At 41.3% G+C, this 26,478-nt stretch overlaps 1 protein-coding gene and 1 non-coding gene across 12 annotated transcripts in view; both read right to left on the bottom strand.

Annotated features, from left to right (window-relative positions):
- Window positions 1–26,478, bottom strand: part of PRKCA (protein kinase C alpha) — a 139,078-nt gene that overhangs the window by 54,877 nt on the left and 57,723 nt on the right. For all 11 annotated transcript variants that reach the window (XM_040649503.2, XM_025141605.3, XM_046902039.1 and 8 more), the window contains one exon: window positions 13,062–13,144. Coding sequence is in view for 7 of the 11 variants with exons in the window: in XM_046902039.1 (XP_046757995.1) it covers window positions 13,062–13,144 (83 nt within the window). In the remaining 4 variants the exon portion in view is untranslated. The remainder of the gene's footprint in view (window positions 1–13,061; window positions 13,145–26,478) is intronic.
- Window positions 22,670–22,742, bottom strand: TRNAR-CCG. The gene has a single exon. It is a non-coding gene; the product is annotated as a tRNA-Arg (tRNA).

The following is a 26,478-nucleotide window of genomic DNA, read 5'->3' on the forward strand; positions in this document are numbered from 1 at the left end:
CATATTTCATGTCAGGCACAACAAATGAGGCGACTCTGCAACAGCAAGGCATCGACAACAGGCTTTTACCACGGCTTAATCAAAGTTTAAGCACACAGAGAAGAAGCTCAGCTCCGTGCTGCATTCACCCAGTGCTTTTCTTTGTAACGCAGAAGCAGTCGGAGCAGCCGCCCTTCCCCTGTGCACAGGGCAGGCGACTCTCAGCGCTGTGTTATCCGCTTGGAAAGCTTCTATTAAAGCACTGAGATGTTATACTTTCATGGTCGTGTCTCTCGTGAATCCTTTCCAAACAGAGTAAAAGCTGAGCTTGCCAACCAGCCCATGTTCCAAAATGCATCGTCCTATGGAGAACACAACTGGGCTCAGCACAGCCCTGTTAGCAGCTGATACCAGGCACAGAGAAAGTCTTACAGACATTTGGAGGCACAAAGGCCACGTGGAGCTGCCTTCCACCATGCCATGGCAGGTTCCCTAACACAGGAGATGCTGCTTACCCATTCTCCTGAAGATTTTTCAAGTAATGTTGCTCTAAAACCCTAAACGCCCTCAAAAGAATGCAAAAGGTCTCCCCCTCTCCTTTTTTGTTGACCATTAGCAAAACCAAATGCATCTGGAAAGTGGGGATGTACTGCACAGAGGTGTGCAGCCCTGGGGCTGGCAGTCCCTCTGTCACCACGGAGGAGAGAAAGGGGACGGAATCTCAGCAGAGCTGATCAGGTCAGACAGATCACAGCTGAGACCACAGAGCTGCCCAGCTCACACAGCTGCTTTGGGCGTCATTGGAGGATTCTCTCATCTCTCGTTCTTCCTTTTTATATTACATTACCTTTTATCTAAGAGTAGATCACTGAAGTCTCACTCAACAAACCACCGCAAGAGCAGCAGCTCTCAAACGTTCAAGGCAAGCTGCACACACAGTGGAGAGATATTAATTCATATATGAAGCCCAGCAGCTGTGCACCTAATTTTACCATGTACACAGAGCACTGGGACATTCCTGCTCTGCATCTTTCTCCAGCTGAACACAGCCCATCCATCTGGGCTCATGATCAATGGGTGGTGATAGAGGCCAACCAAGGGTGGGTTTAAAGTTGTATCCCATCCTTCAGCCTGTTCTTTTCCCTTAGCAACCCCTCCTCCAGCAGTGCCCACAGCACTGAGGTGGGACTTTGCTTTGAGACACTTTGATCTCCTTCTGCACCTGAACACTCACCACTTCTCTGTGCAGTGCCAAAGTGCAGTGGGTTTCAAATGCCACACTCACCATCATTGCAGACATGCTCTTGTATCTCAATAAAATAGGTAATATTGTGCTGTGAGTTGTTTTTTTTCTTTTTAGAATGTCAGGACCTACATGGCATCTCTGATGGCCTGCAATGGGAATAGCATGGCAAGTAGGTAGTAGTCTATGAACTTGGAACATATTCAAAGCTTTGATTTTACTGTGCAAATGAATAGTCCACTTCCTGTGAAACTGTAATTTCCCAAAAGCACAGAACCAAATACATAAAACTCCATCAAAATACTGTATTCCCAGCAAGACAAACGTCTGTGACCTACCTACATCCCTTAGAACAAGTAGTGCTGATTCTCTAGAAAGAGCTTTTCCCCCAAACAAGCAGCAGGTACAAATGGCACATCCCAGGTCCCTCTGGATTAAAGCACACCTGAAACTACAGCTCCCAGCCTGACAGTGATTTGCTGCTCAGCTGTGAGCTCTGGCACAGCCATCTCAGCGGCTGCAGGAGGGAGCAGCCTCACCCCCCTGCATCTCCCCATCCCTGCATCCCCATGCAGAGCGGCTCTGCTGCACGAAGCTGAGCCAGCAGCTCACAGAGATAACTGCTGTCTGCTGAACTAAACCTCTGTTTTCTTTTCTCTGAGAGTCACTCAAGTCTTGCCCTGAAAGTGAATTACATATCATTAATTTAAGAGAATTTAATAACAGTTTATTTTCATCTTGTCCTGACACTGCACTAAGTAACTACATAAAAAAACAACAGGATAACATCTTCATGTCTGTCTAATCAAAGTCTGTGAATCAGGTGGGTACTTTTTAATCAAAGCTCTCTCTGTTTAGCAAAGAAGTGTTGAATACACAGAGTGAAATCATGTCTGAAATAAGAACATGGAATATTTCTTAACTGAGATTCTGTGTTTAAAAGAGCTCCACTGCAGAGAAGAATATATATGCAATGATAAAGATGTAACCTGCAGGCTGAAAAATGAACAATGAAAAGCTATGGAAGAAAAACACGAGAAAGTATTAATTATTGTATTGTTAAAGAAGCATTTCGTGCTAAATCTTTACCTACAGCTTTTATTGCTAAAACATATAATTGTATTCAGATACTACTGGGTTGGTTATCCTGCCCGCAGCGTTATGAAACAAACAATCCAGAATAAGCAGACAAACCAATAAAGTGGTAATTTATCCTGCAAACCGGGGGTTAAAATGGCAACCTATTAAAAATGGGACTTCAGTTCGAATAGGGGCGCATCTGTAAGGAGCTGCTGAAGGCAGTAGGATTGGTAGAGAAGAAATCCAGCCAGGAACAAAGATCAAATGAGAGAGCCCATGGGAGATGCTCACTGCTCATTGCTGCTTCCCAATGCAATGCACGTGCTGAGCCCAGCACGTGAGATGGGGCCGAGCATGGAGCCAGCCCATGGTTGGAAGCCTGGGGATACCCTGCTGGCACTCAGGCTGAGCTCCCTGTGGTCCATCTGGGAATCAGACAGAACAGCAATCAACCCAAGCACACACTGTGCAGCAAAAACCAAACCAAACCAACTCCTATTTCTGTGAGCCCTTGGAAAAAGAAACTTTGCTGTGCATAAATGGGGTCCATGTGAATAGGAAATCAGCATGCTGAGAGTGAGATACTCTCATTGTTGGGGCCTTCAGAATCCTGAAGCAAAGACATCTGCTTCCAGATCTCTGGGGTTTTGAATTATTTTTAAACTCTGAACAAAGAACACTTAGTACCACATACTTCCAGTTTCACAGCTGGGTTATTTTAAGCAGGCAAAAAACTTGTTGGAATATAACTTTCTTATTTTGAAATATTTTAGCTTGGAGTTATTAATCTGCCCCTTGAGAATTCAGAACATCTTAGAACACTCGTTTTAAATATTCAGTATCTTTCAAAGCTACAATCTTCTCAGATGGCCTTAAAATGAATGCCTGAAATATCTCACTGTAATAACCCAAATGGAGCCCTTATTAAGGAAGAGATTCCATTTCTTCTTGATTAGAAATTTTTTCTCCCTATCTTCACTTCTCCCTCCTCGAAAAGGAAAATCTCTGTCCTTATAAACGGGTGGGGAAATAGCCAGGAGAGAAGTGGGATGAATTAATTGGTAGAGCAGGGAATTCAGCTGCAAGGACTGAGGTGCAGGATGGGCAACACGTCCTGACATGCAATAAGCCGTTTTCTGATAAAATCAGTCTGAAATTGGAAAACACAAAGGCAGCAGTAAGAAGCTTGCAGAGAGCTCACCAAAAGCTGTGCTAATATGAAGAGTCGGCTTCTCCATCCGCTGCTGCCTCGTTACTGGCTGCCTGATAGTTTCTAGGTTTTTAAAGAATGCAGATTGAATTTCCTCATCTAGCTTTAGTAAATTTTCATCTTATGCACTGACAATGCAACCAAATTTTCCTCTTTATTGCGGGATGATGAATTTTGTAGCTAAATCTCAAACTTCCATTTGAAGCACTTAACAGATACTCCATCAGCCCTCACTGAGTCACCCAAACTGCCAGCAAAAATTCCCATTTGTTCTCTCTGTCATTCTATGATATCACGAGCAAATAAAAGATTTGCTTTCCCACAGCATAATTCAATTTGTTTTAAAAGATGATTAAATACCCATTAAAGAAAAATGGGGAATACTTCTGTGCAGTCACAGCATCTCTGGATGCAACTGCAGAGCACTTTCTCGATGCAGCAGGCTCACCCCTGGCCAGGACATGGAAACATCCCAAAGGAAAACCTGGCAACACAAGGAAGAGCAGTTCTCAAGGTGCTCTGCCTTCAGCCATGCTGCTAAAGCACTTTTTTGCTTCAAGACCAATCACGTTTCAAGTCTTCTGGACAGCTGTTGATTAGAAATAAAACTGTAGAATGAAAATACAGTTGTGTGTGTCATTGCCTTTCCCCATTTGCTTGTTTGTTGTTTTTTCACCTTGCTCTCCTGCATTAACTATCAACAGAACCTCAACAAATCTGTTCTCACTGTGTGCACCTGTCTGACGCTTCAAAGGAACACTGCAACAAACTCTGTTGGCCAATAGAAACAGAAAAATGAGCATAGTGAAATGGTTTCAGCTGAAGGAAAGGTGGCTGACTGCTCCAAACTGCTGCCAGCCGGTTAATGGAGACACATTGGCACCACCTTCTGCAGAGACAATTTCCAGCAAGACAAAGAAGACCATCTGTAGGGGGAAATAGTGGGTTTGTATTAAAGATGGACTCCTGGTCAGGTGTGCAACACAAGAGGAGAGTAAGGGCTTGAGAGAGTAAGTAAAGGATGAATTACTGTCTTATAAGCATGATTGATCAGTTAACCACAGACAGCAAAAGAGCACTGCAGTGAACTTAAGGAAAATATCACTCACCAACATCAAGTGAACAGCAGCAGAATGAAAAGTCACTTTCTTCATGGAAAGAGAGTAAGTCAAGTTTGGCTACAGGAGGTACTACAGAAAGTGAACTAAACAACTCAGAGCAGAAAGATGCACATTTTGATCTAATTTTAGGTATACAGCCTGGCACTTTGTTCCATCTTTCTTCAAAAAGATACTGTCTCAAGAGATGACAAGTCATCTTGCAGGGACAGGACAGCCCAGTGAATGCTTTGAAGAGCACTGAGGCCAGTCTGTCCAATTCCTTTTAATTGAACCAGACACAGACAGCGTATGTTTTTACTTTAATTAGGCTGTAGATAAAGAACATCGCAACATACGAGATGCCAGTCAGGGATAAGTCATTAGACAGCAGAGTAAACTTGGAAATATGTGAGGCCAAAGAAGATGCTGTGTAGATGAGAAGATGGGCGTGGGATCCCTTTCCATGAAAGGATTGGCCTTCTGAGAAAGCAGGGAACGAGGGAACACTGCGCAAGGAGATAGAGAGACATCTCATCAGTTTAGAAATGAGAGCACTTGGAGAAAAATGAAGTTATTGCAAACGCAATGCTGGTTCTTTCTTTGCAGACATAATACAATCAGGCATAGTAGTCTACCACAAACTACTGTTACAGTCAAATATATTATTCAACCCATCCATTAAGGATATCTAATTATGGAACATCATTAGCAAAGACCTAATCCAATTTTTCCTTTATTTTTCTTTTTTCTTCTAACCTATTAGTTTTCTCCCTTTATTGACAGACTTCACTTTTAAGTTGTTATCTTTGAAGTCAGAATAACATCAGCGGATTTATTTATGATTTTTTTTTATCTGGCTGCACTTGCATGATTTTGCAAAGGACTTGGACATCAGAGAACTCCAGTTAAGACACTTTTTCCTCCTCTCCTTTTTGAAATTCTCATTCCATGAAGTTTGCCCAACCTACTTGCAGCACTGAGCTTTTTGCTCAGCACAACTATATCGATTTTTAAACATACAGGGAGTCTATCACTATTTATCATTAGGTACTTAATGTTTATGCACAAATAAGCATGCAATTGCATAAGCAAAAGCCAGTGCAAACAGCATGCATCTTAGTGGATATTTTAAACAGTGTGTAACACACACTCCTGGATTTGGTGTCATGATTTATCAGCCCAATTTTCAAAGGCTCGGAGTGCCTTCTTGCAGCTCCTGCTGACTCCAATGGTGAACGCAAACATCACTGGGCACATACAGGGAACAGCATCTGTGTGCATACACCCCATCTGTGTGCATGAGGAATTTCGTGTCCTCTTCAGAAGAGGGAAGATTTTGCCAAGAGGTTTTCATTCAGAAAATACCATCACCTCAGAGGTTTCCTCGTGTGTGATATTCTGAGAGGACTAAAAATCTATGTATTAAGTGGGTACTTTGTTTTTAAATGCAGTCGTTTTGAACTGCTGCTGAAGGAAATGTTTAATTTTTGGAGGCCTGTATCGATTAAGATGCATTGGTCTTTTACTGCAATGACAAATGGCCCGAAGTCTTGGAGAGATCCCAACAGTATTGGCAACACACGCAGTAATGAACCTGAGGGAATGGGCTGTGCTCTGACAGGAGCAGAGGGATCAAAACAAAGTGCTGTTCAACGACAGCTAACAAGGGGAAAAAAAGCACTTTTTCCCCATTCATTTTAGAATTATTTGAAAATAAGCTTTTATTATAGCAGCTATTTTTGGACTATTATGTCATTATAGTGACTTAATTTAGGTGTACAGAGTAACTTGTAGATCTGGTGCCCATTCAGGTCTACGTCCTGGCGCAGCATCGTTCTCCTCATTTGACCTAAAGGCTTCATTACTGCAAAACACAAAGCACTGGGAAACACTTTGATTTGATTTGAGCTGGTAAGATCAGTAAACAGCTTCTCACATCAGAGCAAAGGATTAGTATGGAATGGTAGAATGGAACATTTTCTGCCCTTTCTATTGCATAATCCCCATCCAGCAAATTAAAAAAAAGAAAAAAGGGTGTATTTCTATTTTGCTTAATTTTACCTCTGAGTGGCATGTTTCTAAATTGGGTGCATTAAATATAACGCCATTTGCGTTTGACTGAAGTCTTTCATATTATTTATTGCAAATCCCCTCTATGTGGGAATATTGAACAAAGTCTGTTGATTGCACAGCTCTTTTTGTCTTCGTGAATGGTCCAATCATGCTCTTGGCGCACGAAGATAGAAGTGACAGATGTTAAAACTGAGGGATTGTACATATCTCCTCAAAGTTACAGGACTGCTTGAATTTCTACTCCCTCTTCTGTTAAACTGATTTCCTTCAGAGGGCAGAGCCCTCGGGGCTCCCAGCATGCCAGCAGTGGCAGCCAGAAGCACACCGTCCATTATCACGTTCTGTTTGTCCAAACCAAACCAGAGCTGCTGACTCGCTGCTGTTTACCCTCAATACATTCCCAACTTCTAACCTTCCATATTCAAAGTTTCCACCTTTTCTTGGTTAATTCTTATTTCCTCTTTTATATTAATTAGCATTCATACATGTAGAAGTGTTCTTTTGTAATGAAGAAGTACTGAAAGTTAGTCTTTACTATTGACTTCGCTTAATATCAAGACTGAGAACAAAGGCAACAGGATAACATGAATAAGCTTTGAAGACCACAACCTACAGTTCCTGCTTATTAAAATTCCTATTTTAATTAAGTAAGGTAAAAACCTTTTTAATATTATTGAAAAGCAATGCCATTAACACGTGGTGAGGAATGGGATTTTGGGCTTCCAGACCGAACAATACAACATGACTCATTTATTCATAAGTAGGTCGATCTGTAGGTACTAATACAGACCTTGAAAAATAAAAGTGGATTTGTACTGAGGAAGGATTTAATGCAGCCATTTGTAAGGCAGATAGCCAGGTCTTCTTCCGGTTGTGTGCTACGACTGTGGGGTTCAGATTGTCATCTATCATTTACTGTGATTCGATTCATCCTCCTGTACTGACCACAATGACCAGGTTTCAAAAACCTCCAGGTTTTGTGGGGTACTGCTTTTTTTTGGGGGGGGTGGAAGCAGAAACAAAAGTAGCCAAAGCTTTGCATATGCTCTTTATAACTATTTTTACAGAGGCTTTTATCTACTTTCTGATCCATTCTTTGCTGGTCTGATGCTCCAGTTGCCATAGAAACAGACCTGAAAGTAGCTTTGTTACAGATTACAACGGTTTTCCCAACACAGAGAGATTTCTTTCATGCCTTAGTTCAGCAAGTACCCTCCCCGTGGGGACAAAAAGGGGAGAGAAAAACTCAGTCTCTGACCCTTGTAGCTATTAAGCTCTCATTAGCAGAACGTATTATACGCTTTTGCTTTTACTTTGTGAGCTCAGCCTGCGATCACTGGTGTTTTAAGGATTAAGTTTCATTAATCACAGGGGTCACACCAATGTTTATCTGCAAGGGAATAGCTGAAATCAAATTATGGAAGGGACCGTGACTGGCCGAACGGCACTTCAGTGGAAGGGGAAGAATGCAGGTAACTTCAGTGCAGGTACCATGCTGTCAGTCTAAACCCTGCTGGCATCAACTCTCACTGGGTTGTTACAGAAATCTGACCAATTATGAACATGAGAAAGTGTTTCCCAACAACAATGCCATGGAATACATGTTCGCTGCTATCACTGCCTGTTTCAAAGGCACTCTGATCTCTTCCAAAACCTAAAGAAAATCTGTGAACTGCTTCGATGTTACCTTGGTAATGGACAGCTGAAATGAAGAGGAAGCAAACCAGATGACAAAAGCCCAATAACTGAACAGAATTTGTTTATGTGAAGCTCCCCAAAGGCTCTGCCAGGGCCGGACTGACACACGGAGCTCAGCCAGGAGGAGGAGGAGCCCCTCCTGCTATGCAGGGTCCGGCCTCAGCTCCCCTCACCCTTCCCCTCTTCTCTTCCCTCTGCTCCATGGGCAAAGCCCAATGATGAAATAACCTGCAAGTTATCTTAGTGCAAGTTATCTGCACTTTCTCCTACAAGTGCTTCTTGTTCCCCCAGTCCAGAGTTCGATTTATACTCAGAAACAGAGCCCTTGTCAGTTAACTCAGCAATTATTAGCGCATTTCTGCCAGCAGCCCAAGGAAACAGCTACCAGGAATTTACAAAGATAGGTATGCTCCCTGGTGACACATCCCAGAATTATTTGTGGCATATGGGACCTACAGTGCTTTATAAAAGTAGCCCACTCGTTTTATTCCAAATTAAGATTTCATCTAATTTTGGTGCGAGAACTGCCACCTCACAAACAGACAGGGCTAAAAGTGTACTGCATTCTGCAAAATCTCTGTGCTCCGTGCCCGTGCGCCATCCCTCCAGCTGATAAGTTCAGGATGCCATAATCAGACTTCTTTTAACACATGATTGTGGAGGCAGAACCCAATAGAGATGCCTGCGTTACATTTTACATGAGTTCTCATGTAAGAAAAAACCATCAGTCAGTCTTAAGCTTCCCCCCCTACATCCCAATATCGCATCATTCTATTGACGCACAGCTTAAAGACTGACACAGCAAACTTATGGAAGTGGTAACTGTAAGATGACAAAGAAATAACTAAATGAATCGTAACCCGGACAACTAAATATCCTCTAACAATACGGGCTGCTGGAATGATGTCAGCTTCAGTTGTTGGGAATTATAAGTTCTGATTGTAAATCAGTGCCCAGCAGATTGCTTCATCAGTTGTACTTTCTGCCATTAAAACTGCAGCCCTATCAGCAAGGTTTCTTTTTACTACTGGGAATAACTTTGCTGAGAGTTCTCCTTCTATAATATCACTGCCTAATCATTGTTCTCAGATGCTAACTTCTTATGAAAATGGCTGATATTTTTAGGTCCATCATTTACACCAATTTCCTATCTCTCAGCAGTACTCTCCTTGGTTATTAACTCTTCTGAGGATCATCTATCTTATACTGAATATCACACTGCACCTGTGCAGTGCTTCAGGCATGAACTCTATGGACTGACGGGCTGGAATTGAAGCCCCAATGAATAGGGCTCAGCTGGCATGGGTGGTCACCCCACATGTATTTCTTAGAAGCAGGTGAAGGAAAAGATTTGCACTGCTCTTTTCCAGAGCAATTTTCTCTTTTGAGAAAGTCAACCCAAGGACTATCGTGGCAGAGCAGAGGGAAGGGTTTGTAAGTAGGCAAGGTTTGTGAATCCATCCATGGTGCAGCCTCAGTGCAGGCTGAGCGCGTGCAGGCCATTCACATGATGCCAATGTTGTCTTTCTTCAGACATTTCTCTTTTGAATTTCTCTCACAGCCATTAAAAGAAGTCTTATTTGCCACCCTGGCAAATGAAATGGGATGGCTTTGCTGTTTCATTTTGCGTAATCAAAATCTTACCCATTCATTCTATTCTAAGTGTTTAAGTATTAAGAATTCACTGCAGTTGAGTAGGGAAGTCAGATTTAATCTCCCTTGATACAGTTGTTTGCCCTCTTTTTTGGTTTTTTTTTTAACTTTTACATTTCTATTTATTTATTTATTTTGCTTATAAACCTTCCAAGTCTGAAAGGGGGACAGTGCCTATGCAGAGACTGTGAATGTCTGAGTTCTTGTGCAATCCACAGGGCTAGGAAATAAGAAAAGCTCTGCAAAGGTGTGAAAACCCTTTTTGTTTTCTGAATTGCCTGATCTAAAACTAAGTTTTGTTGCAGCTGTTCAATCCATTTAGGGAAATGACTGAGAGTGAGGAGCTTCCTCTCCTCGCAGGGCACTGCAGCAGCCACACAACTGCTCACAGTCCCTCTGCAATTGGAAATCACTTTGATGCAGCACATGATTTATTATGAAAATAATCTAATTCTCTCATTAAAAACAAAAATCCCATTCTTTTCAAGATCTGCTCAGACCTCATCCTTCAACCACACGAACTCTTCCATGGAAATCAGAACGATGTCTACAAAAACTAAGGGTTTCCCCCCTTTGGTGTCTCCCTAAATGACTAACGAACTTTGCTGCTCAGAAACCCTCCCCATCCCCCGAGGCATGCAGTGTAAATGCCACACTACCTCGCCTCGAGACAAATCTATAAATAAATGCTTGCCATCGTGTCCTAGATACCTGGACCTCAGCGGGATGTGTGGGAATGCACCTGCAAGCACTGCCTCTTTGGCTGCAAAAGGCACTTTTGTTTCGCAGTGGGAAATGTTCCATACATTGACATTCTGCAGCTCCTGGTTCAGAGGTGTTTCTGTGGCTGCCAGACTTCAGATTCTCTTTATCAAGTGAAATAAATTGAACTGATAATTATTCCAGTGAAGCGTTTGTGAAGATCGCCTGATTTATGTGAGCAGTGCCGTGCATGATAGTTTATAACTGCTACTGGAAGCAGAATAACACTGCCTTGGAAGTGCAGAGCATATTCCAAGCAGTTCGTTAGCAGCCCCACACTGTCCTTTGATCCTGACCTGCTGGCTCCTTGCTGCTCTTACTAGGAACATCACACATGGTTCTGTGATACAAAAACCCATAATAAATGCCCATCACTTGAGAAAGCTTAAGAGAGAAACCCCACACATTTCGAAAGAGATGTCTTGTTGCAAAAAATTGAAATTTCTTCACCTGAGAAAAACATAGGATATATTTGTAGCAATGACAATTAGAGCAGTGTGGAGCTTCTTCCACTGTAAGCTATTGACACAGTAGTAATAATTGATGCTATGAAGAAATATATGATGTCTTAAAAATATATATGCATTTGGAACTTCAAAACAAAGATCCCATTGTAATCACTTCAACATTTCACCATTACTAAGATTTAGCAGATCTACTTTGTGACATCATACTCTAAAGTTTAGGATGTGCTTTGTGGACCTGACATTAAGAGTAGAACTGTTAAACAAGCAGCATCCTTCACTTACACAAAAGAAATAGTCTGTAGTGCAAACATGGAGTACTTCACTGCTTCTCGCTTACCTACCACTGATGAAGGATTCAGGACTGGAGCTATTCCTCTAACTTCATAAACTGAATATAAATGCTGAGAGCTGAGCAACAACAGATAAAAAACGGCCCGCAGAAATTGTCCAACCTCAACTGCCAGCACAACCCACTGCTCTAATGTGTCACGCTGCTGTGAAGTTAGTGCTTCTATCTGCTTTTGAAGGAGGCAGTATCTCCAGGTTATACCATTTGGGAGCAAATTGATGAGGGTGTCAGGAGTCTCAAAGAGCGGAGAGAGGGCAGGGGAAGGTTACAAAGAGAAGAAGTGGGTGTTGAGGGCAGCAGTGTTTCTGCCAGCAACCTCAGTCTGCTGCCACAAAGATAAGCATGTCTTATGTGCCTAAGTTTACATTATGTGAAATGTTTAACAAACAAACTGTCTTTAAAATACCTTTCGGTTCTCAGACTGAAACTTTAGCTACTGTACTTAAGCCCCGTACTTAAGCTAAAAAATAAGAATACTTTCCAAAACCCCTTGCAGCTTCTGCCCATTGTTCACTGATCTCATGTCTAGCATATTAAAACCATTCATGAGAAGCTCATTAAGACTTAGTAAGAAAAATCTTCTGGTGTGTTTCATCAGAGGAGATAATAGCCTACAATCTAGAGCATGAATACGTTACAAGAGACAAAACAGAGCCATTTAGACAAAGAACACTTGGAATGCATTGTTCCCATAAGCAGATGTTAAATTACTTCACTGTAAAGTGGAATTTAGAAATCCCAAATAAATGTTATTTTTATGTGAACAAACAGTTTATTATTTCACCAGGGTAACACAAAATTCTTGTAGATATGTCTCACCATATAGGCAGATGTGTTGAAAGTTTGATTGTTGACCAAAAATGCTACTTGTATATGCATGTATTGACAGGGCAAGATGGAACGGGTTATCCTGATGGGTGTACCAGCTCAAGCATGAATATAATAATATAAGTTTCAGATAACCTATCTCAGATAAGCCTGCTGGCTCGAGATTAGGTTGGATCTCACCACTGGCATGTAGTTAGAGCTGCAGATCCTTGTGTGTACAGAGGACGAGGAGCAGAGTCAACTTCGAAGTTATACCTTGAGATATGTTGGGTACACAAACAAGCTCAGAAAAACCCTCAGCCTTTCATGGGTGTTGTTAGTATCAAATGCATACAAAACAAAGCAAACAAAAATAAAACGCTGACTCATGCTTGGGTAAACACCTCAGGGTTGTCTCATTCTGAGGAATATTGATCTTGGTCATACATTCATCTGTTGTTAATTTTCTTTAAAAAAAAACCCAGCTCTTTAAAGTCCATAAATCTTCAATATTCACTTCAGAGCAATGAGGACTATAAACATCAACACTATTGATGTTGTTTGTAATGCCTTCTCACAGTTAAATGCCACAACATAAAAATACTTAGAAGAACAGCATATCAAATGGCAATGTACTTACATCGGTGTCAGGTCCCTTGTCAGCTCCAGGACAGGAGAAGGTAACGAACTCATGGCATCTCTTATGAACCACAAAACAGCAAACTGGTAAGAAAATGGAAAACAACAGTTAGAATAGCATACGTTTAATTTCCTTTTGTTGATACACAGGAAATAAGATAACACTTAGAGGCAGACATCTCACCTGTAAGTTATTCAAAGAAAGTAGAGCCTAGTGCTAAGACACAGACACATAAGAAAGGCAGATGTCAAGTAAATGATGCAATTATAGGGGAAATAAACACATGTGAAAACCAAAAGACAATTTTTCAATGATTAACACAACCCACAGTGTGAAAGTTTGGTGAGGAATGAACAGTGCTATGAAGTCGCATTTCCTGAACCCAAACCCATGTTTGCAGCTGCGACGGTCACTCTTGTTCAGGCAAGAACATGAGCCATAAATGAGGTACATTAAACTGGAAGGAAAGCCAGCCTTGGGCATGGGATCTGTTCCCCTGCACGCCTTGATGAAGATGTCTAAGAGAACCCAGTGTCTTTACTAGTTAATTATGTCTGTGAGAAACCAAAGCTCTAAGTGAAGACTCTTGTGGAGAACAAAGTGTTCTCATATCACAGAGTGGCAGGAGATAACGGGAAAGGAAAATTAGCTTCTGCTTACAGAATGATTCCCATTTAGAAATTTATGAATGATCTAAAAGAACTTTTTTCATATAAGGAAAGCTTATTCTAATCTCATTATATAATGTGACAGCGCCTATAGGCTGTGACACAGCAGAGGTCACACATATCCCCAAAACCACATATGAACAACAACTTGCTTGGGCGAGCTTTGTTTCAATAACAGGCATTGTAGCTTTTTAACCTTACAGAGGTTCTGTTTCCATTTTAAGCTTGGTTCTGGTATGTCACAATCAGCCCACATTTCAGCAGAGCTGGAAAATCTAGAGTTAAGACTTCGAACGTCCTGATACAAACACTGCACCATCAGGTGGTTTTACAATGAGTCAGAAGGTTATAATGAAAAGTCCAAAATAATACACAATTTGTTTACAGATCATACACTGTGTTACCTGAGCACTTCAGACTGTTTCCAGTAAATAAAGTACAACACTGTGAAGGAGAGTTTTAAAAATATCAAATGGATTTTTTAGACTTAGAATTGCAAGCACTGCATTTCCACCTTCACTGCAAACCAACTTACAGTCTCACAGTTCTTCAAGACGGCTGATTTCATGTTGAATCTCACTTTTCCTTCCCATTTGTAATGTGTATGAAGTTCTTTCACCCAAGGAAGAGAACTGGGAAAGATGCTATCAGGTTCATCTGGTGTCACTGCAGTGTACAACCCCTGGTGCCACCACAACACCATCCCAGCCTCCTGTGCGCCCTTCAGCCTGCCAGCTGGCTTGAAAGAAGTCTAATCACCCTCACATTTTTCTTCAGCTATTTCTCATCAGTGGCCCATGCAGCAATTGTCTCCAACTGTTCTATTTCTGACATGGCATATGTTTATTCTTTGGACAAATGGTGCAAAATGGGCTTTGCTCCCCTGATTCCATCTAAGCCGACTTCACAAGAGCCACAGTTCTGGCTCCATGCGTGCTGCCCACTTGCTTGTCTACTTTGTTAATCAATCTATATCCCAATGAATCCTACAATTATCATTTTGATAGTTTGTTTCTACCAAATGAAAGACCACTAAGTGGCAATTACTATTAATATGACTTGCAGCTGAAAAACGTTTCACTTCCAAATTATACTTTTGGTTCCAAACTTTCCACTCTTGAAGACAATAGCCTGATTTGTGTTTGCAGGAATAAATCGCATGAAGAAAAATAATCCTGTTACATCCTTCAGAAAATAAAAACGTTAAATAACTTCTTCTGTGAGCACTGATCATACATTAGGAAAAATACGAGATAATCTTCACAAAGGAATGGAAAAATATCTGTGGAAGGGTTACAGAACTGAGCTTTGCTACTGATGTTTTCTTCCAAGCTGAGATCTTAGGCTGGCAAGTCCAGCTCTGCCTTTACTCAGCAACAGTGTGTTAGAAAAGTCCTGCATGCTGGGTCATCTATTTTGGGTGATATTCATGTAATGCAATAGTTGCATCCTACCCCTGGGTTGACAACCTTTCACATGTATGAAGAAATTCATTCAACCAGAGGCAGAGTTGTCATTGTTTTTAATACTGATATGTAATAAGTGTTAAGACATGTAGGAGAAACACTGTCACTCACTGGTCCCACCTCATCCTATGGCTCTGAGCTGCAGCCTCTGACTTCCACAAAATATCTGTCAGTCGCATCACAATGAAAACACCAATTCAGCTGCCAACATAGGCAAGCCATACAACATCTGTCCTACTGGACTTTAAAGGACACTCCAAACACAATCACTAGCTAAAGCTTCATATAGAAGAACTTTCTAACTCTCTCTTCACTCTGCTAATGCTCAGCGCTCACACCTCACCACCAAAAGTCTCCATTCCTTCTCCCGGATTTCCTATTTGTCCATGCTGTGTGTTACTCTTCTCCACAGAGCTCAGTTATTTGGTAAGCAGCTCAAAAGTATTACTACTGCCTCACATTTTGAGAATATTCAAATGAAAAGCCCAAACTTTGACATAAAAAAAGGAATGGGCAAGTCTTGGGGAATGAAAAATTCAGTGGCAAATGAACAACACTGGGCTAAGATCCCCCGTTAGCAGGAATCACACCTAAAATTCCATGTCTATGTTTTCATTTCTCAATTCAGCCAATAGAGCATATTTTAGTAACCTTGAAGTTTTAATTTCAATACTTGAGATTTTGCAACAAAAAAAATCACAGATAAGTGAAAACAAAATATTATCTGCTTAAAACACCACGGCATTTTTAGTAATAAAGCTGAGAAGGAACCTTTCAGCCGTTACTTGTTTTGGAAAGATGTTAATAGCTTCACATCGCTTACTGCGGCTGTTAAGAACTCACATTATGTTCATCACCTTCTCCTAATGATAGCTCTATTACAGCGCTTTGCAGAGGCTGCCAGGAAATTTGTTGCTTTACATTTTAACAAGAGTATAAGCAGGAGAGAGCTGGCACACATTACGTGCAGTTGCTGGAAAGCAAGCAGTATCTCCAGGCTGACGGTTAAACAGCAAGGAGCACCCTGCACCTTCTCACAACACAGGCAGGTGATGCACTGTGCAGTTTGGGGATTTATGATGTATAACAGAGGGCAATTCGTTCCATCCAGCACTCTTCTTTCAGCTCACAGCGCTGAGAAAAACGTGTTGTTATTAAATATATATATTGTCATCAGTCACTTATAGTTACAAGGCAGTGCCATAAATTTCAAGCTGTTTTCTAAATTATCTGACGTGTGAAGGTTATCAGTGTGATACATGATGGGAGTTATCTGCTAAAAAATGCTGTTACTCGTAGCTTTTATATATGACACAGACTGGTGAGACAGAAATGAAATATTACAATAATAAATAACAGAAGCAATCTTCTCTATTAGATGATCTATAAAGGAGGAAAGCCCTCGCTGAGCCCCAGTCACCCACGCGACATTGAGCATTGTATCTGGAGAGCCATACAGACAAAGCATGCCCAAGAACTGGGGGTAAATGTAGTGAGGCAGGAGGCGTGCATGTCACAGTTTGGAATTAGGGAAATCCAACAGATATTTAAAACCACATTTCTACTCCCATTTCTGAGAGAAGAACCCCCTAATGGGCGAGATGAGATTTCCCAATAGAAGTGGTGCTCTCTGCTATGCCCCAGATTTATTGCAGTAAAATAAATGAAGCTGCATGGAGAGCACACATCGAAAAAAAACAAAAACCCCTTTCTATGCAAGTTTCTTTAAAAAACACGATGACAGCAAGCATTTCTAAGCAAGTCCAACTGAACTGCCAGGGAAATCAGTGAGCTTTGTCAATCTTTGACTTATTTCTGCAACAGTTGAGATTATTTTCCCAACTCGAATGATATTTTTTCAAAATCTTAAGTAGCATAAAAATCTTGCATTAACTTTCCATCGAAATGAACTTTAAAGCTTTGTCTCCACTGCTACAACAATTATTTGCCTGACATCGACAGCTATATGTATGCTTGCCTACATAATTTGTTTCTAGGGTTGAGTATTGATTCTCTCAAAGGTAATGGAAGAAGAGGTCCGATCAGCAGCAACAGGGAATTTACTCTGTGCAACAATATTTGTTCTTGGCTTTTACTTTTATTGTCTAACAGAGCAAGGATTGATTGCAAATTAGACCAAGGAACTACAATAAAACTAAAAGAAGCATGAAATCACTCTCTGCATTCGTCTCAGAGTATAATAGAGAACTTTAAGGGCCTCAGTAGTCATGTGGAGCACTTCATAATTTTTATGTTGCTATTTTACATGCTTTGGATTTTCAGTGAAGCCACAGAATCTCCCCAAGGGACCCATATTACTGCTTGACTTCTTTTGCTTTCTGCATGACACCGAGCAATGAACAAATTTGTCACATGGCATGCATTAGCTCCTTCTAAGATTAAATACAGTAATTACATTAAACAGAAATAGAGTACTGCTTCAAAACAGATGAGCCATTTCAGTATTAATTACTTTTTTTTTAATAAGCATTACTGTTTAAATAAATTTACTAGGAATAGAGTAAGCTCAGGAATGGGTAGTGTACCCCGAGCACAAAGTGTAACAATTAAATAGGATTTTCTCTTCCTCCTGTTCTATCAATCTATGATGCTATGGTTATGACTTGTATTAAAAAATCCACTGTTTTCATTGTATTTAATACAAATGAGGGTTCTATTATATATCAGAAACACAAGTCAGAAGAAGAGGAATCTGAATGTAATGGACACGAATCCACAGGGCATTTCACAGACTGCACTACCCTAACTTTTTCAACCTGTGCAACTTGTAACACAGCAGCTACTTTCCCTGCCAATGTTTCACCCTACCTACATATGAGGGCTACTTCAAGAGAGAACCCAGGCTAGGGCTTAAACCTGATACATGCAAACTCTCCCCTGGTCACCTACAATTCCCTTCTCCCTACAATTGCCCCCAGTGCAGTGCAATACAGTCTGCTCAGGGATAACATGGCTCATAAGGAAAACAGCCCTCTCCCTCGTCACCTTATCCTGTTCCTAAGCTTCTTAAAGCTCATTTGTAACTGTATGAGGTCACACAGCACCTTAAAGTGCTCACCTATGGAGAGATATACCTTGCTTGCTTAACGGGTTATCTTTATCTTCACTGCAGTTTCTGCAGTCTTCAATCTACCTCCTCCAAGCAGCAGCAGAAACTTACCTTGAAGTCAAAGTATATGAGCTGCAAGAAGACAACACTGATAAATTTAGGGCTGATTCCTCACTGAGCTCCAAGAGTCTGCCAGGCAGTAACTGGATGCATATCCTCAGCTTCACCACATCGCCGCATTGTAGGGGTTGGAAGGGACCTCTGGAGGGCATCCAGTCCAATCCTGAGGTCATTCAAACGCCTGACTTTGCTCCACAGGTTTTCTTTTTCAATTTTGTCAAGTTCAATTAGGCCAAATAAAAAGGAGGGAGGACAGAAACAAAATCTCTACTACAACGTAGAGATAAAAACATAAGAGAAAGTAATGGTTAACTGCAACAATATCTTATTTGTGTGAAAGGATTACGCAGATCGCCTGGACAGCCTTAACTACTCAGGTCATTAACTCCTTTACACTAAGAACAAAACAGATGGATGCTGCCGGTAAGCTGGCTTTGCAAGATCTACAGCAGTGTGCAAATACTGGCTGCATGCCTGGCAGAGGCTGCGTGTGTATTTTCATTTCCAGCAATGAATTCAGCAAACCTGGTAGTGCCGGGGGAGAAAGAGATGAACATATTCCTGCAGCTGTGTGCGCAGTGTCTTTAAAACAGCTGGGATACAGCAAAGTACCTCACATACCACATCTTCCAGATCTGACATTTCTACTTTCAGTTATAAGGAAAGGAAGCATTGCATTTTGTGCATTATTTTTGCACTGCTATGCTCGCAAAACAAAAGAGGTAGAAGATATTAATTCTCAGGTATGCCATAGAACCCTGTTTCGACACATTGTTAACTGTGTTCCTTTCTTTTAAGGCAGAGATCACTGTTTCTGTAGAAAGTTCTTGCTAAAACTTCACAAAGCCATTAATCCTGCCCTCCAAGGTGTCCCATTTTATACATGAATAATAATCCAGAAGTCATCTATCAAAGCCAGAGCTGAAATAACTGTCTCAGGAACTCACAGTGGCAAAAGAGATGACCCGCTATGCCAGACTTCTACCATTTCCATAGTTTAAAACCACTGCAGTTCAAATATCTGCCCTTATCACGTTGCGTGCCAGCAGCAGAGGCACTGCAGCAGGGCAGGGCGCAGCTCCTTCAATTCAGCAATGCAGCACAAAGCCCACAAATGTTTCCTGCGAAGGCTGAATGTTCATCCTTCAGAATCTGCACTAACTCATCGACGTGCCTAACCTCAGAAATGGGATGTCTGGAATAAAGCAGCTGTCTTCAGCTTGTTGTGTTAACAGATGTAAAAACAAACAGGTTGGGAGAGCGGGCAGTGTGGAGCAGCACAGGCTGTACATGTTTCAGGACAGTATGCAGTGAGAGGATACAGCGTGAAACCAATCTCCAGCATGCAGCTGTTGGATGTTATTTGGTAATTCAGCCAGAATCCCACAGGGCTCCTTAGAGGAAGCCAACAGAAAGTAAAGGGGTTTATGGAAAACCCCATAACGGCCACTGCCAGAGCTGCTCACATTCCAACCATGGTCCTCAACGAGGCAGTGAGCAGCCACGAGGGCCTTCCTCTTCTGGAGGCTTTGCCAGCATGCTTCCAGTTCATGCAGCCTGCCCCTGGCCTTTATCCTCCTACCTCCTGCCCCCTGCCTGCCCCCAGGCCAACCCACACCACTCCCCAGGCATGGCAGGCTGCACGGCGCCTCATGGCAACATCTGATTCGCTTCACAGCTGGAAGCATGGAAATCTGAACGACTACAGAAGATGTCCCAGCACAGCTGGTGGGTTTTACCGTCAGAACTGTACAAACGTTAGGAAATATTTTAGTACTAGCTTTATAGCTTGCTTTTCTCAACACTTTATTAATAATTCAGTGATATCAAGCTACGGGCAGTTGTAAACCAAAACAGCTCCTTCCTTTAGCATGACTTGCAATGGACAAAAACAGAGCAGAAATGCCAGATCTAAATGCCAAGAGCTGAATGCTATGTATTTTAGTGTATTTTGAATTAAAATATGTGTATTTAGTTATATTTGAGAAACCCTTTAACTTACTGACAAAATTAATAAACCTTCCTTGGCAGTAAACACCATCCACACACTAATTCCACTGCTGCCAAAAGATTTACTTCATTTTTTTCCCCAGGATGTGAGTGAGGTCACAACGACACCAAACAAGCTGTGTGCAATAGGAACAGAATCATCTCACCACTGCTGAGCTACAGGAATCTACTGCATCCTGCAGTACCTGCCTGGATGCAATCCCAATGGGAGAATGAATTCCCAATTACTAACAGGACAGAGATAATCACCCAATTCTGCATTTACTGACACATGTAAAAGCTGTTAGAAGGATGATAGCATGCTTTGACATTAACTTTCACACAATTGTGATTCCAGAATAGTGTAATGGGGCTTCAGAAATATAAGAGCAAAATATTCCTGACTTGAACATTTATTTTACTTTTTTCTTAAAAGAAGAGCACTTCATTTTAAAGGATGGAAGATCCAATCCCATAATGCAAATGTTATTACAGCTCTTATGTCCTATTTATGTCCCACGTCATATTTATGCTTGAAACAGAATTTCATAAAGCCATGTATGAATAAAATCATGACAGGAACAGCAGCCCATGCTTCCCCCCCGTCAGTCTGACTTCATTTGCTCCTTCCAGTTCATTTTAGCTTGGGGAGGTTTAAATCCAAAAGATAATTACAAAACTTACATCACGCCACAAAAAATCAACCTTATAGTCCTTAATGTTAATGATTCTCTCTGTGAGAGTTTAAAGTGCATTTAGACAGCAAGTTAACTCCAGCAATTAGCTCACTCCTGTTTGCACAATTAATCCATTTTGTGGCCTGTTCTATAGTATATTCTGTGCTAAAATGAGTGCATTAATAATGAACGATATTCGTTTTGTGTCTGAAAGGCACACAAAAAAATTGACAAGCAGTATTTACTCACTTGCTGACACCAAAACAAATCATTTGGGTATAATGAAATTGGCAGTATTCATTGTACTACTGGATCTGCAGTGCCAATTTCAATATCTTTAGTTAGGAGATACAGAGGCATTCCCATTTTGTGCTGGATTGTAATTATTATTAAGATTCAGATCTGATAATTTATTCTACATTAGCTCTAATTTGGTAACTTCATTTGCCTTCATGCAAAATAGGTATCGATACGTAAACACTACTGTCCTGTTAATTTACAACATATAAAAATAATGGTCCAATGATCCAACAGGAGGAAAGATACTAAAGGTACGTTAATACTGCCAACACAGTCACTGGGGAGGGCAGCCACAGCACCTGCACAGCTACGGACCTGAAGTTTCACCCCACGAAAGCAGACTTTTATGGCAGTAACCATTCTCTGCCTCTCAGCCTGAAGTGTGACTGGAGCAGCAAAGAGCATTTTAAATGTGAAAAGGTTCAAAAGAGAGGGCTGAAATTTTTCAAAGGTCGCAAAGGAAAAAGGGGAAGCTCGGCTCCTCCTGGGCATAGGGATACTTATAAAACCAGCCATCATTTTGGACACTTCTGTGAAAGGGCTCAGGCTGGGGTGTAAAATTTAACCACCCATCCTGTTTCGTGTGGGATTACATCAAGAAATTGAAGCTCATTTGTTCATTTGTTTGAGATTTTTCCTGTTGCTGTTCCTCTTTACTTTTCTGATGTTATTCAACAGATGGCCAATATTTGTTGCAAGTCTTATCCAATTAAATACATCTTATTAAAGGGTCATCTGCTAGAAACTTCAGTAACACTTTCCAACTCCCATCAGTCACTGAGAACACAGTTTCAACCCCATGTAACAGCATCCTCCCGGGAAGGAATCAACAACAAAGTGCATTAAACCAACTGGAGTCAGAAATCTATTGTCAAAAGAATTTAAACCACATAAGAAGAAAAACTCACATAGAAACCAACTACAGAATTTCAAAAATTTACCCTTTGCTGATAGGTGGAAAGCTTTCTTTCTGCAGTGTTTTTGAAGGGTAAGTTACATACTTAGATGAAGCAGATCCATTTCTTAGGACAGGTAGTAACCAAAACAACGTGGCTGAGCGAAGGACATGAGGTACAATAATTCTTTCCAAATAGCAGAAGTGGTATTTATGGTAAATACCCGTGGGTTCACGAATGGGCAGCACACTCACACCAAAGCACAGAGCCATGGAAACAGGTCATAGAGTCAGAGAATCTCCGAGGTTGGAAAAGACCTGTAAGACCACCCAGCCCAGCCATCCACTATCATCATGTTTTCCTCATGAAACCACATCCCTCAGGAGATCTAAACATTTCTTGAACACAAAACAACAGCAGTCCGACCCAGATGGGACTTGAACCCACAATCCCCAGCTCCGGAGGCTGATGCCTTATCCATTAGGCCACTGGGCCGCCCGTCGTCTGTGATTAAACGACCTGATGACCCACCAGGTTGCTTAATTACAAATGAATGTTTTACATTTGCGGCAGAACTTTCAAAGACAAACGTTTTTCAACACTAAGAAACGGGTGCAGATGGGAGATGTGCAGCAGGGAAGGCAGTGTGGCAGCAATCAGCAGGACTTCCCATCGCGCAGTCACTGTAACTTTTAAAACTTGTGCACAAGCTCAGGAAAACGAAGGCAGTTGCAGCCACCGGTCTGCTACCTCAGCACGCCGCACGCACATATGCACATCGAGCCCTTCCCAGTTTGTGCTGCAGGTTCCCAGTGCTCTGCCAGCTCCCACGTCTGCACTCTGAGGGAAGCACTGCGTCAGGAGATGGGGCTGGCACGGCAACCGTTCCTTCAGTCGTGCTTACATGACTACTTCAATTTGACATATGGCACATTACTGTCAAAACCAGTGGTCCTGTCTGCTTGCTGCTATGTATTAACATCTACGCAGCCAATTTTTTTTTGGCAAGGTTGGGTTTTTAGCTGGAGCAGTTCCCTGATCTTGCTCAATGCACAGAACGTGAACATTCACAGAAACAGAACACAGGACCTCCGTGGCAGCCGAGATTTACGCCAGGTTCATAGCAGATAAAGCAGCCGTGTGGTAATGACCTATGGGAATGTCAGAACTCAATTCACGTCGCGCAATGAAGTCAATGAACTGAGATGCTCTCTGCAGTTTGTCTTGATGGCTGACAAAGATATCAAAACATTTTTCAAGCACGGAAAACACTCCTAGAACTTGATCTCTGTCTCATAAACGAGCTCTCAAATTAAGCCCAAGTTCTTAGAGAGCATCATGGACATTCTTGTTATTCTGTCATATAGAACCTTAACTACAGATACACGGAAACAGTACGCAGGCATTTTCCACCGTATGGTCATGACATATTTGTGCAGCTTTTCTTGGCTCACTGGAGCAGCAATATAAACAGTATCTCTCAGTTTATGTCAGACAGAATGAATAGTTTTCTCATGATATGGCAAGGTAAATACTATTTTCTATCCCATTTATTTACTAAAAGCAATATATTAGTGTAAGTAACAAGCTTGGCATAAATGTCAGCGATATGCCAGCAGACATTTATCTGAGAATATTGCTTACAGCAGGCAAGAATTTTCAAGTAGCAATACGAGAACTCAGTAAGTCATCACCTGAGCCCCCAAAAACTGAAGGATTGCAAACTGAGATTGCAACGCATTCCAACTTTCCATAAAATACACAAAAATGACCTAAAGTTCCAAAACGATGCAAATTAATTGCTGTTACTACTGTCTTTTCTGACCATTTTTTCTGCAAGGTTTTACTCTATGACTTAAAAAGAGATCAAAAAGGCAACTTACCATTCTGTAAGTGCATCTCTAATCTATACCTTAGTTAGGAAAACAGCAACCAAAAGTCAAAGCCAACAATCTGAGCTTTCAGCTTACAGTTTTTAAAAGCAAACATTACTAATAAATACAAAATAAAAACTTGCTCTGTTTTTCATGTATTAAAGAAAACCAACTATACAAATATCTCTTGAAAACAAACAACTCAGATCACCTCCTTGTGAATATGAAACTACTGCTGAGTAGCTTCCATGAAGCCACAGCGAGGAAAGGCATGGATATGATGGAAGCACTTCAAGGATTTCTTTGTTGTGCCACCAAGTCCATACAGTGCTGATGGAAAACTGAGTGCACATAACAGAACTTTGAGGTTTGTTAAACAATCCAGAAAGTCTGCAGAAAGTCACCTCTCTTACATCACTTCCCCAGTGCTGCACTATGTTTCTGTATCTCTTACTTCCCAAAACATAATCCAGATACCCAACACTGTCCATAAATCCCAGCGGATCAAAGCCTGTGTTTGGCAATGCTTGTCCTTAGGTCCCAGTAACAAATCCTACAGCAAGTTTGTAGCAAGCTGGTAATAGAAAGCCCTTGCAACCCTTCCCGTATTAGTCCTTATACTCAATGGCCCGAATAAGGCACTTTTATATAATGCAGCTCATTTATCACATCTCACCCACACTTCTTAAACGCTGTTTAATATTTCTGATTGTGCACAGGCCATTATTGCAGCCAAAAATAGTTTTTATTTTCAATTACTTCATGGCTTTTAACACCCCACGCTGCAGGGTGCTTAAATCCTTCACAAATTGAGTAAAATAATGCAGAAAAAGTGCACGAAAGCAAGTGACTTATGTAAGACTGCATGCTCTCCTTGTAAACAATGTGACACTGTTGCAGAAGTGGATGGAAAATAACAAATTCCAAGTAGGTTCCAGCTGGCACACACACGGTGAGTTCTGCGTGAATTATATTGAAGCAGTATAATAAATTTCCAGCTCCAAAGTTTGAAACTGAATCCCACATACAATAAAGGACCATGCATCAACACGCTGCTATATAAGAAATCAAGCTTGCGACGATACCTGACTGCAACATGAATTTTCGGAGTGGCAGCAGCTGTGCTTTAAAGCAGTTATGATTAACACACAAAGATGCCATTCATAATGTCAGTGCAGAGTGTGAAAATGAGACTCACCCGTGCCTGGCAAAAGGACAGGAGAGAGTGAGCATGAGAGGAGGTCACAACACGGCACATAGAGCCTCCCCGTTAAAGTTCCTTTGGAACTCCTTCCCCCTTCACCTGCTCTCTGTTATTTTAACATTGCATACCACTAAAGCCAAAGATTTTGCTTTGCAATGTTAATTGTTACGTTCTAGGGGACAAACAAAGAGATTGACTTGCACTGAATGCGATGGGTGAGAATACCTGCAGCTGAACAACCCACCAATGTGTTTGCTCTGAAGTTCACCAACTGCATAAAACTCATTATAAACAGCTTTATCAAAGTGACTCAGAAATTGGAACAAACCAACAATGAGTAACCAAAAAAAAAAAAGGAACAGAAAAAAGGTGCTCTGTTTGTTTAAAATGTGTGTGGTGCTGCCAATGTGCCCTGAGCCGGCTGGGGACACAGCCCCGCTCCCCCATGTCTGTGCTTCTCAGTTCTGTGGTATCTCTGCTTTACAGCACAACTGCAGAGAGGGGGGTTGGTTGGTTTTGAACATTTTCTTCTCCTTCTTCTTGGACACCCTTCTGCTAAGCAGCAGCTCGCTCTGTAATGCTGACAGCGATAACTGTGAGTCTCAATGTCAGCAGGATTCAGCACCGGTCCTCCAGCTGCATAATGAAAGCTGAAGAACTGCTGTATTCTGGAAGAGAGAATCTTCATAAAGATACTATTTCCATTGCTTTAAGCTTTTTAAAAATAGTAAAATAATCACAATTTTCCCCTTTAAGCCTCTGCTACGTTGTGCAAAGTGGCATTTCTTTGTTTGTCTGGGGAAAGATCACATTAATGTCTGTGAAGTACACAAAGTTTTTCTTAGTTTGGCTTTTATGTCCATTCGGAGCTATTAGCACAGTAAGTCTATTAACAAAGGCAAGGGGTTCCACAAGTTCAATTGTGGTAATTAGTCTTATTTCAGCTGTAAATGACTCTCTGCTCTAAAGAAAGATTATGGCTTTTCTTCTTGCTCTATTACCCAATTGGCATTTAAGCCAATCTGCTAAAAGTGTATCGGCTTCAATGGAAGCTCAAAATAACCTATTAAAGGAATATGTAAGTCTCTGAGCTTTTTTTCCCCCTTAATACTTTAATCTAATAAGAACTATTATATTACTAAGAAATTGTGGT

This window comes from Gallus gallus, chromosome 18 (assembly GCF_016699485.2).
Source record: "Gallus gallus isolate bGalGal1 chromosome 18, bGalGal1.mat.broiler.GRCg7b, whole genome shotgun sequence".
NCBI lineage: Eukaryota > Metazoa > Chordata > Aves > Galliformes > Phasianidae > Gallus > Gallus gallus.